The sequence below is a fragment of the Phoxinus phoxinus genome (genome assembly GCF_949152265.1).
Source record: "Phoxinus phoxinus genome assembly, chromosome: 10".
Taxonomy (NCBI): domain Eukaryota; kingdom Metazoa; phylum Chordata; class Actinopteri; order Cypriniformes; family Leuciscidae; genus Phoxinus; species Phoxinus phoxinus.
In genome coordinates, this window is record NC_136885.1 from 6,539,143 (window position 1) to 6,559,216 (window position 20,074).

At 36.7% G+C, this 20,074-nt stretch overlaps 1 protein-coding gene across 2 annotated transcripts; it reads left to right on the forward strand.

Moving 5' to 3' along the window:
- The first annotated feature begins 214 nt into the window (after positions 1-214).
- On the forward strand, positions 215-19,868 carry cyth2 (cytohesin 2). Of its 2 annotated transcripts, none has more exons than XM_079626155.1 (12): positions 215-404; positions 2,882-3,032; positions 3,512-3,578; positions 4,539-4,657; positions 5,132-5,212; positions 5,630-5,742; positions 6,124-6,272; positions 7,422-7,533; positions 13,064-13,140; positions 13,871-13,942; positions 14,097-14,251; positions 16,273-19,868. In XM_079626155.1, the coding sequence occupies exons 1-12, from the start codon at positions 338-340 to the stop codon at positions 16,358-16,360; spliced, it is 1,251 nt and encodes a 416-aa protein (XP_079482281.1). In that variant the 5' UTR covers positions 215-337; the 3' UTR covers positions 16,361-19,868. The 2 variants fall into 2 exon arrangements, with proteins under 2 accessions (XP_079482281.1, XP_079482282.1); XM_079626156.1 differs by having other exon boundaries at positions 240-404; positions 5,630-5,672; positions 6,150-6,272; ... (1 more) ...; positions 13,062-13,140; positions 16,273-17,373.
- The last annotated feature ends 206 nt before the right edge of the window (positions 19,869-20,074 follow it).

Below are 20,074 nucleotides of genomic sequence, written 5' to 3' on the forward strand. Positions count from 1 at the left end.
TCATATTACAACGAGCCTACTCACTTTTACCTCGGTTGGTTGTAACATCACGTCTTGAAACTAAAAGTTATCGCCTACTATTATACGTACTTGACTACTAGTATCTAATAATAAATATATACTTTAAATACATTTTTTGTTCACGAACCAAACAGATCCTGCCCCTACCAAGATGGCCGCATGTCCGGGTCGTGAATTTCACTGGCTGACACTAGCGCAACTTCCGCTCTCAACTCCTCCTTTGTCTGAGCCCGATCGGTCCTCCGCCTAGTTATTTATTTATTTCATTTTCGTTTGTGGGGTATATTTTTATATATCCTTATCTCTCGGTTATTGAATGACATTCGATTCCGACACATATATGCCTAAAAGCAAAGCCCCCAAAATGGATGACCTGGACTACAGTAAGTAAAGCTGTTTTAGCGTTGTGTTTAGTGCCGCATCACGTACTGTTTTATATGAGCTTGGGAAATGCTTCACGTAGAATGATGGTTTTGCTATTTTAAAGGGTTTAAACCAAATGTCATTATTCTGTTGTCACATCTAGCATCTCTGCAGCTTTAGTACATCATTAATCTGTCCATCTCCAGTCATTGTTCTGGATTCATTCATGTTCGGCCTCCTTCAGTTGTTTACATCTGTATCGTGTCTCTTTGCTTTTATCAGAGGCTGAATAAATTCATGTCAATTTTCATAAGTGTCGTACAGACATGATGTCATAGATCATCAGCTGTCCATCATCATTCATCGTTTGGGTGGCGTTATTGGATTTTTAACAGTTTCTGTCTGTTGGTTTTAAGGAGTCATTCTTAAGCACAAACAGATTTGTCATAACTTAATTTTTAGTCAATTATAAACTTAATATGGGCACACAGAGTGAAATGCTTGTCATCTGTCATCATCATTGAATTCTTCACTGGAAGATGGGTTGCAGGCCTATGTAGAGTTACACATAAAAGTCTGAGACCACATTGAAAATCTAGGATTTAAACAACAAAGAAACGCTATGATAAAGCCATCAATTCTTTGTAGCTAACCAGTTGTACAGTAGTGGCCAAAAGTGATGTCCGGAGAGAGGATATTTGTTAGTAAATGGATGTCAAGACAAGTCATCTAAATTTATATAGAGCTTTTTACAATACAGATTGTTTCAAAGCAGCTTGTTTTGGCTGTACAGCATCTTTAGAAGAAAGTCATTATCCAGTTTAAGTTCAGTGTTGATTAATTTCCATTGTAGAAATCATTCTTAATTTAGTTCATTTATCTATAGCCGCTCTGGACATAAAACAGTGATGTCATTGTCCAGCTGAGTTCAGTTCTCATATAATGGTGTCAGTGCAGGCAGATCAATAATATTGTTGAATATTAAATGTCCCCAACTAAACAAGCCATAGGCAACAGTGGCAGGAACCCAAACCCACAGTGACAGAATGGAGAAGAAGAAAAAACCTTGGGAGAAACCAGGCTCAGTCGGAGGGCCAGTTCTCCTCTGGCTCTGGCTTATGAACGAACAGTGTATGATTATGATTCAGGCAGCGTTACAGGTCAGATTGAAATCTGAACATGCAAAATATTTAATCCAGTTCCTTCCAGTTGAAGATCGGAGTCATCACGCCGCTATGGAGACGGTCACGGTCATGTGACTCTTTGCAGACAGTCAGATGCTCTTCTGTTGATGCTCTTCAGATCATGAGTATCAGCTTTAGTTCAAGGAGACACACCCCAAATATTGAGATGGATTTATATTATTTAATCAACTTTTTTTAATGATTTTTTTTGTATGTATCTGTGTACAAATTTAGGATTTGCTAATGAAAAAAAATATATAGTTATAAATAGCAGATGAAAAACTGATATTGAATTGGCAGGTTGCTTTTTAATCGTAAGCCTTTTAGAATTTTCCTCAACGCTGTTTTAGAAAAAAAAGCCATTTTGTAAAAAAATAATACTTGGAAATGGGGTTGAGTTGGGTGAAAGGTTTCATGAGGTTGATATTTTTGGATTTACAAAATAAATTCATGTTCTGACATCAAATTGTCAGGCTGATAAAGTCATTTTGTAATGGAAATATGTAGGCTATTCGCTTTTAGAGTAGGGCTGTAAACGATAAATCGCGATTAATCGAATCCAAAATAAAAGTTTGTGTTTACATTATATGTGTGTGTATTGTGTATAATTATTTTGTACAGTATATATATATATATATATATAAATACACACACATGCATGTATTTGAGAAATATTTGCATTTATATACTGCATATATATTTTTATATGATTTATATTATATATAAATATAACTATTTTATATATAAATAACACATTTTCTTAAATATATACATGCATGTGTGTGTATTTATATATACAAAATAATTATACACAATACACACACATATATTATGTAAACACAAACTTTTATTTTGGATTCGATTAATCGTTTACAGCCCTAGTTTAGAGCCTATTGTGAAGCAGAAGCTGAAGGTGTTTTTGAAGTGAGTGCTTGGAGCTGAAGATTGTGAGAGTGTGTTCCTCAGAAGAACACCAGCGTGTGTGTGTGTGTGTGTGTGTGTGTCTCTGCCTGCAGGTGTTGCTTTCTGAGCTTCTGCGGGTTTGGCTCAGTTTTGTCCTGGCTTGCGCTCTGTAAAGTTTCCAAACACCCGCCGGTGTCGCAAGAGTCGTTTGTTAGTCCACAGAGAATCTGAACGTGAACTTCTCTCCACCAGTGTCCCGAATCCCGATCCCGTTTCCATCTCGCATCGTAAAGCGAGTGATATAAGACACAGGCCAGTCGGCGGGACGATGAGAGAAACGGGGGGTTCGCGTTAAAGAGGCCTTTCCTTTCCAAGTCCCTGTGACCTCATTTCTCTCTTTCTCCTCACAGTCCCAGCGGACCTGAGCCCAGAGGAGCGCTCCGAGCTGGAGGAGATCCGGCGCAGGAAAGGAGCGCTGATTCTGGAGATCCAGAGACTGAAAGAGGAGCTGAGAGAAGCCATTATCGAGGTGGAGGGGCTGGAGACCAGCACAGAGGGCAGGTTAGTCTGACATTTACATTTATTCATTCATTTCATCCAAAGCAACTTACAAATGAGAACAATAGAAGCTGTTAAACTAACAATAGGACATCAATATGCAAGTGCTGTGACCCTTCCCAGTTTAATATAACGCAGTACATAAATACATATATAAATAATAGAAGTGTTAGTATTAATGGATCAAGGTTTATACCTGCTGCTATGTTGTTGGGATTTCATGCAAAAATGGTTGGTATATAGGCCTATTTGTTTTTTTCCAATTTGCCTTCTCTGATAGATAACACTTAATAAATACACACACACACACACACACACAGACACACACATATATACGCTATCTCTGTGTGAACTGTGCAGTCATTGACACGAACTTGAACTCTCTTCATGCTGTGTGTTCAGTAGGTTCATTAACACTATGAAGTGAGGTGTTGTATTTTACATTTGAAAACAATATTGATCTCCTGTCTTTTGTTTTATAGTAAAACATTACAGAAGAGTCGACATGTGGCCATGGGCAGGAAAAAATTCAACATGGACCCGAAAAAGGTAAGCCATCCTAAAAGTGAAGTTGAAAAAGTAATACAGTTCAAGATAACAGAAAGAGAAAAGGAAAGGAATGCACCGTGTTTCATGTTGCCACTGTTTTCCAGCATTATTATCTGTCACATTTATGGTTATCAAAATTCTTTGAAAGGAGTCTCTTATGCTTACAAAAGACTGCATTCATTATCTGATCAGTGGTACAGTGTTATCATGAAATATTATTACAATTTATAAGAACTGTTTTTCATTGAAATGTATTTTAAAATGCAATTTTTTCTTGTGATTTCAAAGCATCATTACTCAGCATCACATGATCCATAATCATTTTAATATGCTGATTTGCTGCTCAAGAAACATTTATGATTATTATTAATTATATATATATATATATATATATTATTTATATAAATTAGAATATCGTGCAAAAGTTCATTTATTTCAGTAATTCAACCTAAAAGCTGAAACTAATATATTATATAGACTCATTACATGCAAAGTGAGATATTTCAAGCCTTTATTTGTTGTAATTTTAATGATTATGGCTTACAGTTTATGAAAACCTTTTCACAATATTCTTATTTTGAATTTGAAGTTTTCATAAGCTGTAAGCCATAATCATTAAAATTACAACAAATAAAGGCTTGAAATATCTCACTTTGCATGTAGTGAGTCTATATAATATATTAGTTTCACCTTTTAAGTTGAATTACTGAAAAAACTTTTGCATGATATTACATTTTTTTAAGTTTCACCTGTACATCCTTGCTATATAAATGTATTAATTTTGTTTAAATATATATTTAAAAGAAGACTTAAAGTTTTGTGAAAACACATACTGCATAGGTTTTTCTGATACATAATTATTTTAAGGACATTACGTTGCTGCACAATTTGGGAAATGTTTAACATTTTGTTACATTTGAATCTTTTCTTAATTTTTCTCCATATTTTGCTCTTTCACAGGGCATTGTGTTCCTAGTGGAGAATGAGCTTCTCAGACACACTTCAGAGGACATTTCTCAGTTTCTGTACAAAGGAGAAGGACTCAATAAAACCGCAATAGGAGACTATTTGGGTGAAAGGTACTTTGCACTTCAACTGCATTATATCAGTGATTAATTTACTTATTTGTGACTAAGAATATGAAGTACAATAACATATAAGCTAAGCATGTGCAAAATTAAATTGTTGTTTCAAATCAATTTCAAAACAGTATTTAGAAACTTTTCTGAGAGGGTTTAAAGGGATAGTTCACCCAAAAATGAAAATTAGCCCATGATTTCCTCATGGAGTCATACACACCTTGAGGGTGAGTAAATCATGGGCTAATTTTCATTTTTGGGTGAACTAACCGTTTAACTTGGCAAACGCAGCTAAAGCAACAAGCATATTTAAACTACTGATTTATAATATCATTATAATAGATAATATAACAATAATATTATTATGATAGATTTGTAATAATATATAATGGATCAGTGATTTAAACAGAGATTTTGTTAATGTTGTGTGTACATTTTTCTCTCTCTCTCTCTCTCTCTCTCTCTCTCTTTCAGAGATGACTTCAATATTAAAGTATTGCAGGCTTTTGTTGATCTCCACGAGTTCACAGATCTGAACTTGGTACAAGCACTTCGGTAAATCAGCGACTTTAAACTTTGTGACTTTCCTCAGTGTTATTTTAGTTTTGTTTGTTTTATTAATATTTTGAATTAGCTTTTTATTTTTTTTCAGTAGTTTTATTATGTGCTTTTATCATTTTTTTCATTTGTTTTAGCTTTTTAGGTTTAATTTATTCTCATTTCAGTTTGTTTTATTTATTTTTATTTCCAGTTAATAATTTTAGTACTTAACTACACTTAAACTTATTTTAGCTTATTGCCAAGACAACATTTCTAATAATAATTTAACTAATATTTACATTTTATTTTATTTCGATGAACATATTTTTAGTTAACAAAAATAAAGTTCATTTTGTATTGGGGTTTTTTTGTATGCAGAACAGTTTCAAGTATTCATGTGCTTGTTTTCATGTCTATATCTGCTCCATGCAGGCAGTTTCTGTGGAGTTTCCGCTTGCCAGGCGAGGCTCAGAAAATCGACAGGATGATGGAGGCCTTTGCACAGAGATACTGTCACTGCAATCCTGGAGTCTTCCAGAGCACAGGTCTCTCTCACACACACATGCACACACACACACACAACTCCTGAGGCTTTCATCAACATGTAATTTCATAATTTTAATTCTAAGATTCTCAGAATAGTCATAACTGAGTAAGTGTGTCTGGTTATGGCGCTTTTCCGCTGCATGGTACGGCTCACTTAAATAGTACCACCTCTGTTGAGGTTCCAAGCGAGCCGAACCGATACTGACATGTGACGTGTAAACACTGATTGGTCAGAGTGAATTATCACTACCAGTGTCATTGTATTTGCGACACGAGACACCGAACCCGAACAAACAAACTTCTTCGTCCTGCAGTGAAAACATCCACATGAAGAACACCACTCCGTCTCTCAGTGCTTAAAGTCTGACTTGTCCCCGCAGACACCTGTTACGTGCTCTCGTTCTCCATCATCATGTTGAACACTAGTCTGCACAACCCCAACGTGCGGGACAAGCCCACGGTGGAGCGATTCATCAGCATGAACAGAGGCATCAATGACGGGGGAGATTTACCAGAGGATCTGCTCAGAGTGAGTGTGAACATGCCATTGGCTGATTAGTATATTGTAATGTAAATTCTGTTACATAAATACATCATTGATGTAACATTATTGATTTTAAAAGGCGAACTGTTTTTGTTTTGTTTTTTTTGCTATAAAATCAATCTTCAGCAGGGCCCTGTGGAATCCAGTCATAAAAATATTATTTAATACAAGTAACAGAAATGTCACGGAATTTGACAAATTAGATTAATAAATCAAAAGTCTTCTTTGCATTTCTCTTCTCTGGCTTGCTTTCTAATGTAGTTGTCAAATGAGCCTACATTTTATATTACAAATATTGTTGGCTTTTTGACCAATTGCATAAGTAAGGCAGTACAGTTATTCAAATCTTGATATGGACCAGTGTGTGAATATTAAACTGCAAGAAGACCGCTATTGAAGTCTGCATGTTCTATGGGTCTCTGTGTGACACTGTGTGAATGTACTTCTCAAAGTAATAATAATAGTATTATTAAAATTAATAAATAAAAAAATATTGTATGGAATATCACACAATTTTAACAGTAAGCCTCTTTTGTGCAGCATTTTATTTGTCAAAAAATAAAATAGTTGATTACTTTCTATTGATTACTTTTTAAAAGATTCATTAATGTTTTATGCTTTCATTTGATTACCACTGTTTTTGATAAATTTTTCATAAATCCAGCTACATTTATATAGGCAACACAGAACAAAAGAAGTGTTTAATTTTTCTGAAAAATGGGGCTCATTATTGTAAAAATGTAATTAAATGTTAAAGTTGTATTTATTAAATTGTTTAGACATGCTTTTTGATTTATTAAAATGTAATCAATAAAAAGTTAAAACGGAAAACAGAATTTGGAAATAATAAAACAGAATTTGGGGTGGAAATAAAATGGATTTCATAGGGCCCTAAGAATGTTTTGTTTTTTAATCTTGTAATAAATTGTTAAATTATGTAGGTTTCACGAGCTCAATAAATTAGACCTGCTTTTTTATTATGAAAAATTACTACATTTTGTAGGGCTCTACTTCCTGTCTCTATGGTGCTCCAAATTGCTGTCAGTGTGAACGACCCCTGAGTGTTTCAAGGCTTTTTTAATATTAACGATACGCATTGAATGCTTTTATAAACAACGTGAGTGTTCTCTTCAGAATCTGTATGACAGCATTAAGAACGAGCCTTTTAAGATCCCCGAGGATGATGGGAATGACCTGACGCACACTTTCTTCAACCCTGACAGAGAAGGCTGGCTCCTCAAGCTGGGTGAGTCCCTCCAGGAGGGTTTCTGTTTAACCAAAGTCGTTGGAAGGGTCTCTATCATTGCCATTGCATGATATTCTGTTTCATTGCAGCGCTTTGCACTTTTTTCTCCTTAAAACAAAAAGAAAGAAACCCAAGCGAAACATCACTTCTAATTTCGAAGATTTACTTTCTTTCTGCATGGCGAGCTCTGTGATCTTTCAAGCACTAAAAGCTTTTGAATCTTTCTCCCTGTCCCTGTGTCTCCCTCTCCTCTGTCTTTCTGTTTCCTGTGATCCGTCCCCCCGTTCCCTTTTTCCGATCTCTTCTGGCTCCTGCTCTGCTTGACCTGTGATTTCTCTGCTGCCGCTGCTGGGGCTGTTCACCCTTCAGGAGGTACGTACAGCCTTACCAGACTTAGATTAGGACACAATGATCTTATTAGTAGAGATGCACCGATTGATCGGCTGGTGACCGGAATTGGCCGATTTTCACGTGATCGGCCATGACCGGTGATCGGTCGGTCAGTCTGACATATGCCGATTTTATGCCGATCAAATGCACTCGGGCGCCGCATGATTAACATTTTGAGCGGTACGGTGACTACGGTCCCATATATGGGATTTTTATGTCTGTGCCCCTGAGAGTACGGCGCCATAGAGAGAGAGCGTATTTAGGCCACGCCCACACCCGTCCAACCGTCTCCATTGACTTTGCATTGCGAGAGGCTGCCTCCTTGTCATTTCTTGCTTCTAACTAAAGACAAAAAAATGCCTAAAAGCTGCTGTGTGACGAGGGGTACAGCAAACAAGCTAAAAAAAAACAGAAATAAGTTTTTATTAGCTGTCGACCCCAAAAAACGAGTGTTTAAGGGCTTAAAAGTGGATCAGGCAGTTGAGACAGAGCGTAACGTGTCTCATTACTCTGAGAACTAACGTACGCCCGCTGGAGGAGAACGTAATCGGCAACACAGGATCGCTTATCTTACAGAAATATAGTATATAAAACTGACATTTGGATATTTGACTCACCAGTGACCAAATGTTGAACTTACTGCACACGCAACTGTGTTTTTAGTGAGTGTCAGGATCCCACAATTTACCCATTCGTTCCAGCCTGATCCACTTTTAAGTCCTTAAACGCTCGTTTTTATAAATACTTATTTCTGGGTTTCTTAGCTTGTTTGCTGTACACCTTGTCACACAGCAGCTTTTAGGCATTTTAATGTCTCTATGCCACATATAGGATTTCATGTTCAGTGACGTCGCATAACTGCCAGATTCAAACTGTGCTTTCGCGCGTTGGCTGGCGCTGAGCCAGAGTCGGACGCGCTCAGCGCTATCATACATCACAACTATGCAGTGTTTTCAACCGCATAATGTTTATTTTAGGTTTCAGACATTTAATTACACACAAGCACGAGTAAAACAATATATTTGAAGTTTGTAAAATACACACTGATGTCTGTGGAGGCAGCAATAACGATCTATTCAAATATTATTTGCCGACGTGTGTTATTCATATCAGACAAACATGGTGGAAGTAACTATAAAGTTTACTCTATTCTTCTCACAGTTCACCGGACACTTTCTTGCATGTATTTCGGGAGAAACTGATGAATTCACGTGCTGTAAATCCGACTGACAGGACAACATGGCGGCGCCCATCTCACGTTATAGATCAAGATCATTTATAAAGGTTTTTAAACGACCAAACACACTCACAAGTATTTGAGAATCGTAATATCAGATAGTTGATGACATGGCAAGCAAGTTTGTGAATATTTTGAATGAAAAAGGAAATAAAAGCGACACATCTGTCATACAGTGTTATTGTGGCTGCTGCGGTGTATCGCGTGACGCGTCGCCATGGAAACATTAAAGGGAACGTTCTAAAATAACCGTCGCCTTGAAAAAACTCACTTGGGGTCTGTTTGAATATTTTACACTTATGTGTGAAAAGGGGTTAAAGAAAAAAATTTAAATAAATATTTGTGTGTGCTGTAAAATGGTTAGAAAAAATTAAATCGGCTTAAATCAGTATCGGCAGGTCAAACTCAATGAAAAATCAGAAATCGGCCTAGAAAATTGTAATCGGTGCATCTTTACTTATTAGTGATGTTTGCTAAGCATTATTATTATTGTAGTGATTGTGCTTCAGACATGACTGATTCCTCAAATCATGTGTGTTGTTGCAGAGAGGGGTGCTGTTACTTTACTACGTGATCAGGGGCCGGTTGCATAAACTGCTTAGACTAGTCTTTAAAAAGTTAGTCATCTAATTATTTTCTTCAAGACTGGTGCTAACTTTTTAAAGTCAGTTACATAAAAGGGTAGATTGGTCTAGTTTGAATCAGAAAAGTAAGACTGATTTCCTCTTGACTAATTTCTAGTTCTCAAGTCTTAACATAGTGGCTAAGTTTATGCAATGGCGCCAGTAGTGATGGGTACTTTCGAAGCACTGCTTCATGAAGCTTCGCAACACTGCGAATCATTTGTTTCAAACCAGTGATTCGGAGCATGTATCAAACTGGCAAAGTGACGTGATTTCAGTAAACAAGGAATTGTACGAAATTCCAATGGTTCGCCACTAGGGTCGATCTCTGAGAACCATGAACCAGTGTCTATATAGTTTTTACCTCATCTCTGATCAGTCAGTGTTATAATTTTGTAGAAATTTTCAATGGTATAGTTTATAAAAAAAAAAAAAAGGACGAGTTGTAGTTTCTTATTGATTAACCAAGCTCTCCATAAAACAAGCCTTACAAATTCATAAAATAACATATTATATTTTTCTTGGTATTAGATGAATTGTTAATTGCATTTAATGGATAACTTTCAATAGATCATTTGCAGTTGGTTTGTAAAAAGTGCATGCATGTTTGGGTTGTGTTAACCTTGCATTTACACAATTCTGACCAGCAGGAGTCATCGGCATGTGGGCGATTCAAAACTGAATTATTTTGCAAAGCAATTGGTTTGGCTGATTCAAAGTTTCGAAAAGCGTAGCTTGTACCATCACTAATGACCAGACCTTAAAATAAGGGGCAAAAACCCTCATAGACCTGAAAAGTGACCTACCTCTCACATACACCATATGGACAAGTATTGGGACACACTTCTTAATTATTGAATTGAGGTGCTTCAATCAGACCCGTTGCCACAGGTGTATAAAATTAAGCACCCAGCCACACCGTCTGCATTTACAATCATTTGTGGAAAAATGTCGTTCTAAAGAGCTCAGTGAGTTCAAGCGTGGTACTGTGATAGGATGCCACCTTTGCAATTAGTCAGTTCATGAAATGTCATCCCTGCTAGATATTCCACGGCCAACTAGTGATGGGAAGTCCGGCTCTTACGGCTCCCAAATGCCTATTCATTTAGTATCACTCTATTTTAGCCTAATTAAGCAATGGTCACTGATTTGTGTTGGTAAGCAATTTTTTATTCCGTGTTTTCATAAAAGCCTTATTTTTATGCATTTTTTTTCGTTACAAAACCATTGAATTTAACATTTCAATAAAACTTCACTATCAGATGCCTCAGCTTGGATGGGCTGATGCGGTTTCTCCTCTCTGTGATTTATTTGTCCTGTTTTTGAGAAGTCTCCAATATCATTGAAATGCAGCCAGATGCTGCTGCTTTTTCGTTTTTTCGCTCATTTCTTAACTTTCTCCCAACGCACATGCATTTATATCCGGTTCCCCCGCCTCTCTCTGTCGCTCTATGTACCTGGCCTGGACCACTACACTCGCTATCTTCTGAGCGTGTGTCCCCCTTCCTCCTTTCACATAATGGTATTATCCTAGTCTGTCCGCCCATGTGATTGGCCGCAGCTAAAGATTTGGCTCTCCCCGAACAGGAGTCGGCTCTTCTTGTTCGCTAGAAAGAATCAGCCGGCTCGTTCGCAAACGACACATTACTACGGTCAACTGTAAGTAGTATTTTTGGAAAGTGGAAGTGTTTAGGAACAACAGCCACGAAGTGGAAGACCATGTAATGTCACAGAGTGTGTGTACAATTCATCAACGCTCTCCTGATTCCATAGCTGAAGAGTTCCAAACATCCATTAATACCAGCACAAAAACTGTGCGGCGGGAGCATCATGGAATGAGTTTCCATGGCCGAGCATCTGCATGCAAGCCTCACATTATCAAGTACAATGCCAAGCGTCGGGTGCAGTGGTGTAAAGCACACCACATCTAGACTCTGGCGCAGTGGAAACATATTCTCTGGAGTGACGAATCACACTTCTCTGTTTGGAAGTATGATGGGCGAGTCTGGGTTTGGCGGATGCAATGTGTCAACTGTAATGTTTGGTGGAGGAGGGATGATGGTATGAGGCTGTTTTTCGGTGGTTGGGCTACACAACTTACTTCCAGTGAAGGGAAAACATAATGCTTCAGCTTACCAAGGCATTTAAGACAATGCTATCCTTCCAACTTTGTGGGAAGAGTTCAGGGAAGGCCCTTTTCTATTCCAGCATGACTGTGCCCCAGTGCACAAAGCAAGGTTCATAAAGACATGGTTAGATGAGTTTGGTATGGAGGAACTTGACTGACCCGCAAAGAGCCTTGACCTCAACACAATCGAACACCTTTGGGATGAACTGGAACGGAGATTGTAAGCCAGGCCTTTCTCGTCCAACACCAGTGCCTGACCTCACACATGCTCTACTGGATGAATGGCCAAAAAAAAAATCCCACAGAAACACTCAAAAATCTTTTGAAAAGCCTTCCCAGAGGAGTGGAAACTGTTTTAACTGCAAAGGGAGGACCAACTCCTTTTAGAATTTAGAATGCAGTGTCATTATATCCCTGTTGGTGTAATGGCCAGGTGTCCCAAAACTCCATATAGAATATAGTGTATATTCTCATAGAGGTTTGAGGCTGTGAGCTCTTTTGACTTTTACCTCTACACAACCACCTAACCAACCAAAACACAAAAGAAGTGTCATTGTACTTAGGCAACCTCTCCCAATACACTGGCATCTTGTTAAAGGATTAGTTCACTTTAAAAAAAACTTTTGCTGATAATTTACTCACCCCCATGTCATCCAAGATGTCCATGTCTTTCTTTCTTCAGTCGAAAAGAAATTAAGGTTTTTGATGAAAACATTTCTCCATATAATGGACTTCAATGGGCCCCAAACGGTTCAAGGTCCAAATGACAGTGTCAGCGCCGCTTCAAAGGGCTTTAAACAATACCAGACGATGAATAAGGGTCTTATCTAGCGAAACGTTCGGTCATTTAAAAAATAAATAAAAAAGTTTAAGTTTTATAAGCACAAAAGTTTTTTTCCAAAGTGAACTAATCCTTTAAAGATTTTTGCACTAGCAAACATCATGACCAATCTGCAGAAAATGTAAAAAATCTTGTCAAGTTAGTTTAGTAGGAATTTGGGTTTTTCAAGGTTTTTACCCTACGAATAATATAATGTGTGTAGAGATTTCTTGCTGCTTCTGTGCGGTTTCATTTGCAGGCTGACACGGAGGAAATATGATGTTTAAAAAGCCTGTCTTACATCTCTAATCCAGTGTAATTATCACTCTCAGGAGGTCGTGTGAAAACATGGAAGAGACGGTGGTTCATTCTGACGGATAACTGCCTCTATTACTTTGAGTACACAACAGTAAGCCAATCAAAATAAGCAATATTTCATCTTATTACACAGCTCTTTGTAATACTTTTGTATAAAATAATTGTGTATAATGTCTGTATATAACAAGTAAATGTATACATCTGATACTATCTTATATGTACAGCCATTATACAAAATGATTTGGTAATCAGACTGATAGCCATTTATTAAGCAGGTAATGAATTGGACAACAGTCAATTTTTAGTTCATTGGACAAAATAATTTGACCAGAGAATGCTGCAGTTGACCAATCAGAATCAAATTTTCTTGAGAGCCATGTAATAATTGTTTGTACTGCATATTATTAGCATTACATTTATAAAAAATGTATCAAAATCTTTTAAGAAAAGATTTATATTTCAAATAAATAACATTTTGAACTTTCTATTTATCAAAGAATCTTGAAAAATGTATCACATTTTCCACAAAAATATGAAGCAGCACAACTGTTCCAACATTGATGATAATAATAAATGTTTCTTGAGCAGCAATTCATATTATAATGATTTCTGAAGGATCATGTGACACTGAAGACTGGAGTAATGATGCTGAAAATTCAGCTTTGATCACAGGAATAAATTACATTTTAAAATATATTCACTAAGAAAACAGTTATTTTAATAGTAGTTAGTAGTTCAGTGTTTTTACTGTATTTCGATCAAATAAATGCAGCCTTGGTGAGCATGAGACACTTTTGAACAGAGTGTTTGTGTGTGTTTAGGACAAGGAGCCCAGAGGCATCATACCATTGGAGAACCTGAGCATTCGAGAGGTCGAAGATCCCAGAAAGCCAGTAAGCCAAATGCACCTAATCAAATAGAACAATTTCCATGATCATTTTCATATATCAACTTACAGATTATTTGATTTACCATTAGGGCGGGGCAGTATATCAGAACGGGGCTGTGTGCTGTTTGTTCATGGTGTTCGTGGGTTTTTGTGTGCAGAACTGTTTTGAGCTGTACATCCCTAATAACCGCGGGCAGCTGATTAAAGCGTGTAAGACCGAGGCTGATGGACGCGTGGTGGAGGGAAACCACATGGTGTACCGGATCTCAGCTCCCACCCCGGAGGAGAAGGACGAATGGATACACAGCATCAAGTGAGTAAAGCTCTGAATGAAGATGCTCGAGGGGTTTCTGAAGATCTCAGAGGACGAGGCATGCGAAAGAGCAAAGAACTATTTACATCAAGAGCGGCTCTAATGCCGTAAAAATATTCACACTGATGGCAGGGCAAGTTTTTATCAGCCTCTGACAAATATTTGAGTACTTATCTGAAGTATATTTGCATTTCCTGATGGGAATAGCGGTGTATATGTTAGTATACTCCTCAGGGCACAAAAATAACAGATACAAATATTTGAAATGTAAATTCTGCGCTCCGAAGCCTTCCAATATGTCCCTCCCCAACATGTTTAGTTCTTACATGAAACAATAGTCAGAAAAATATATATATATATATTTGTTTTAAATGGAACAATTTATTGAACCTTTTAGACAAGATTAAAAAAAAATTGCATGTGTTTGCTGTGGATCATAATGCGTCAGGCTTTTATGGCTCATATAGTATGATTTAGTGAGAATATGGAGCTCATACTAGAGGAGGACAAACAGCTCAGTTTTATTCAGAGTCCCAAAAATGTGACATTTGTTGCAGATGCAAATATTTATATGGTAAGTCAAGTCACCTTTATTTATATAGCGCTTTTTACAATACAGATTGTATACAAGCAGCTTCACAGTAAAAACATGAAAATAAGACAACAAGTTTGTTTCAAGTTTGTAAGGCAGATCAATAATATTATCAAATAGTATTGGTAAGATGAAATTCTGATAGCTTGTACTGTAAATCAATGAGATCTTTATGACAGTATAGGAGATACTTGCATAAAATCAATAATGTATTGGTGGTAAGATGGTTTTTAAATACTTAGTTTTATGATAAATATAATGTTAAAACATAATGCAATGCAGTACAATGATTAAGAGATTAACAAATAAACGTTCCTCAAAATCCTGATGGATCATATTTGATACTCACAATTTAAATGATTTTTAAAAAATGATGTATGAATAATCCAGTAAACCTAAGTTGTTTCACTAAGTGTTCAAAATTTTACTTGAAATATTACTAACAATATAAAAGCTATTCTTACATTTATTTTTTACTGTGAAATCTTTACTGATTTTTATAAAGTATAAACTATCAATCAGACGACAGGAGACATGCAGTAGAATGTGTGACAGTTTTTTTATTTTTTTTATATATATATATAATTTAGAGGCATTTGAAATGTGTATAAAATTATACCTTGACTCCGAACTTCGTTATTCAAATATAAATATATATATATATATATATATATATATATATATATATATATATATATATATATATATATATATATATATATATATATATAGTATAGGGCTTTGACTTTGAAAAAAGCTTAAAAATATATATATATATATATTTGAACGAATATTAGGCAGCCTTTAATATTCGAACCTGTTATGGGCATTATTTTTTTGTAAATGTGTTTGCTTGTAAACGTTGTTTTCAATTCAGATTCCAGGGCTTTTTAACGCCTGGTGAAATTGTGAATCACGAGCTCATTAGCAAGGCTATTATTGGTCATCTGGGCTCCTGTAGGTGACGTTAGCATCCTGGTTAGCACCTATTTTGTATACCAAAACAATGGCCGCGCCGACGGCTACAACATCCATGAGGAGTTCGAAATCTACACTCCTGACTGGCTTATTTTTATTTATTTTTGATAAGAACAGTGGATAAAACCTGTGGAAAGCATACTGTTTGTGTTTAATCCAGGGTCTGATTTTTAATAAATAAATAAAAACATTGCCTGCCTATTGTCATTTTGACTGATACACTGCCCTCTGGTGGACAGAACATATACAACTTAAGTTTGATACCAATATAGGTCTTACTGAAGGCATTTAATGGTCAAAATATTATTAATAAATATTCAAATATTAATAAACAAACGAACTTTGAATATGATTTTTGGGCAAGTCAAAGCCCTAAGACAGTAGGCATTATAGGGTTAAATAGGAGATAATAAGAAATGGACCATGACCCGATCTTCTGTTTTTGGTGCAGATCTGCTGTGAGCGTCGACCCCTTCTACGAGATGCTTGCAGCCAGGAAGAAACGCATTTCCCTAAAGAAGAAGGAGGAGCAACCCTAGAAATCCTCCATTTCTCCTCCATCCTTCCAAACACTCCATCCATTCTCCGAGAAACCAATGATACTTCATTAAGGTAGCTCTTGTCCTCTCATCAGAACAATCCATAATGCTGGTTTTATGGAGCGATGGATGTCGTCGGGTAAACCTGAACGTCATCCTCTTTGGTTTGGATTTAGGTGGTCTGGACTGCACAATTTACCCATCTCTTATGTTATAACGTCCACTACACTTGTACACTACACAGTGTTATTCACTATCACTCTAGTTTGTAGAACCACACTATATTACGCTGACATCCCATCACCGACAAACATAACATTCTCCATCCTCATTTTCTTCCTGCGCTCTCACATTCGGTGGCTTCTGACCACCGTTCCTGCTATTTCCAGCATTTTACTGTGAAGTTCGTACACATACAGGGTAGATGACCAACCAACCAGCCTGATGTATTCTTCATCACCACCATCATCAGGGACCGATTCAACCGAGCCTTTAGCAGAAACGAGCAGGAAGTTTCGTTCACACTGAAGGCTTTTGTTCGTGATTCACTGGGTCTATCTGCTACCCGTCCTAGTTATCTGATCTAAACTGACACTATTTATCTCTTACTCATTTGAGTTTATTTACACGTTATAAATGAAGGTCATTTGCTGTTCACACTACATATCAAGACTGAGTTAAGCATATCCAATCGGTTATTTTTAAAACTAATATTGGTATATATAATAATAATGGTATAGGTCACGTGATAAACCTGGCGGTGATGTCATTTCCTGTCAACTATATTGAACTTCCATCAAAGCATCTGTAGAAACACATCTCATTGTATGCGAGTCCTTAAATAATCTCCTCCACCTTTGAGAAAGAGCCTTAAGTCCCCACAGCCCCGTTTCTGAATGTTCTTACTAGTGTTTCAACGAAACCACCCGGGTTTACACTGATAACTCGACCACTGGTGCTGCAAAACTGTTCTCGGGGGAATCTCATGAAAATATGTCCAGATTCTATTGTACACTAAGAAGAAAAATGTATTTTACAAAAATAAATTAATTTGTTTTTTAATTTAATTTATTATTTGCCCTTAACTAAGCACATTTCCCTCCGAATGCGTCCAGATGTTTGGCGGAATTAAATCAAATTTTGGTAACATTTTACAAGTGGGTCACATTTGTTAAAGGGTTATATTGTTAAGGGTTAGTTCGCCCAAAAATGAAGATTCTGTCATTAGTTACTCGCCCTCACATCGTCCCAAACCCGTAAGACTTTCGCTCATCTTCAGAACACAAATGAAGATCTTTTTGATGAAATCTGAGAGATTTCTGTCCCTCCATTGAGAGATACGCAACTACCACTTTGACGCTTCAAAAAATTCATCAGGAGATTGTAAAACTAGTCAAAATATTCTGAAGAGACTCGATCGCTTTATATGATGAACGGATTTAATTTAGGCTTTTATTCACATATAAACATTGATCATCTCACAACTCAAGTATGTTCGCTTGACGTGCAAGAACCAATGAGGTTCATTCTCGTGCGCCAATCATGTACGGTTTAGCTTGTTTATGTTCGCTGATCAATGTTTATATGTGAATAAAAGCCTTAAATCTGTTCATCATATAAAGCGATCGAGTCACTTCAGAAGATTTGGACTAAACCGCTCAAATCATATGGATTCGTTTTACGATCTCTTTATGAACTTTTTGAAGCGTCAAAGTTCCAGTTGCGTAGCTGTCATTGGAGGGACAGAAATCTCTCAGATTTCATCAAAATATCTTCATTTGTGAAGATTTACGGGTTTGGAATGACATGAGGGTGAGTAATTAAAAATGTATTTTTACATTTTTGGGTGAACATTAGCATTAGTGCATTAATATGAACTAACAATGTATTTTTACAGCATTTATTTCTCTTTGTTAACATTAGTAAATATAAATACAGTAGTTTGTGTTGTTTCACAGAGCATTAAACAATGTCAATAAACACGAACTAAGATGAATAAACGCGGTAGAGTTATTGTTCATTGTTAGTTCATGTTCACTAATAACAAATGAGACCTTATTGTAAAGTGTTACCCCAATTTCTTTTGAATTTGGGATGAAATTTGACACGATCTTGACAGGTTTGGTGAGATTCGCTCTGTGCCATTACAAGCAAACCGTCTCGATTGGCCTTTCAGAATGTGTGTTTGCCAAAGCAGAGAAAGACTGCTGTGTCTGCTGCTTAATCCCCCACAAACAAGACATGGGAAAGATGGTTTACTATAATTCCTGATCCTAAACTATGTGCCAGATGTACTTGTATTGTTATTTGTGTGAAACACTAGTTACTCCCTCTTACTCAGCGCTGGTCAGTTTGAAGGAGTCCATGGCAGCTTTTTCCAATGTACATTTATATTTTGCCTTTTTCTGTTTGTAAATACATGTTGTTATCTTTGTTTACTACACACATTGCTAGCATTTTTATTTATTATTTTTCCAATTCTTTTTTTTTTTTGAGAAACAAGGATCGGGGGTTGCATGTTGTACTGAATTGAAGCATCTTTTGTAAAGGGTGAATCCGATGCCTGTGTTTTTGGGGCACGTCTAAGGCGACTATTAGCGTTCTGTATTTCTAAACCTCGCGTGAAAGCGTGCAAGTCTGCAAATTGGGCATTGCAGTTCAAAAAGCGTCTAGTAGTAACTATTGAAACGTGTACTTGATCAAAACAAAGCGATACGGAACGTACCATGAATATTTTTAAAGCCGATTATACGGAACACTAATAGCGTCTGGAGTCTAAAATAATAATAACCACGCTATTTAAATATACTAATTATGAACTGAGAATTGTTTAGCAGTGCATTTTGCTTGACTTTTGTGATTTTTCCCGATTAATATAAAGCTTGGCTAATAGTAATCGATGTCTTTGACTTTAAAGACATATTTAATAGTTTGGAGTTAGAATCCATGTTTATGGCACTTTAATAGAGTTCAGCACAGTTTCGACTAAACGACTAACGCCTGATTTGCTCTCTAGTGCCCTCTATGAGTATGTAAGCATACTGCAGTTCTGCACACGTAAAGGATGCCAGTATACAGCATCTCATCATTTGAGGTGAACCCGCTTCACATTGTATTGTATGTTAACCCACAGCCCGTACGTATATGACTGCGAGAGACTCCAAGTGTTAAATGGCATTAAACTGCTGACTGCAACAGTACATTCCTTGATATATAAGCTATGTGTTTAAACGAATAGTTTGGGCATGACGTGGTCTGATGAAGACTGTAGAACGACTCTGATGACTTGAATACGTTTTGGAGACTCTAAATCTGGGCATTCTTGATGAGAAGTGCGAAGGTGCCAAAAGCGTTTCCTCCTCTTCTTTGTCCCCCCCCCCCCCCCCCCCCTCCTCCCTGTTTCTGATTGGCCACAGAATGGTACAGATTGTTGAGAAATTCATGTAGCAAAATGAAAACTCAGTTATGGTACACTGGTGCCAATCAACTCTAATAAACAAAACGATTTAAAAAAGACGTTCACATTGTGTGTGTGTTTATTAATAAGCTGGTGAATCCTATTGTTCCCAACAAGGTGTACTTGGAAATATTTGTCTCGTTAAACCTGCAAAAGAGATTAATGTTCAACGTCTCACATCTTTTGTGCAAATTCATACAGTGTGATTCATAGACAAAATAAATGTAAAAAAAAAAAAGTAGGCAAGAACAAATTTA

What these genes read in the sequence shown, in the direction of transcription:
- cyth2 (XM_079626155.1), top strand. Translation starts at nt 338, where the DNA reads ATGACATTCGATTCCGACACATATATGCCTAAAAGCAAAGCCCCCAAA. An exon ending in GGAGACTATTTGGGTGAAAG is followed by an intron (nt 4,658 to 5,131) that starts GTACTTTGCACT and finishes TCTCTCTTTCAG; the next exon opens with AGATGACTTCAATATTAAAG. An exon ending in TACCAGAGGATCTGCTCAGA is followed by an intron (nt 6,273 to 7,421) that starts GTGAGTGTGAAC and finishes TGTTCTCTTCAG; the next exon opens with AATCTGTATGACAGCATTAA.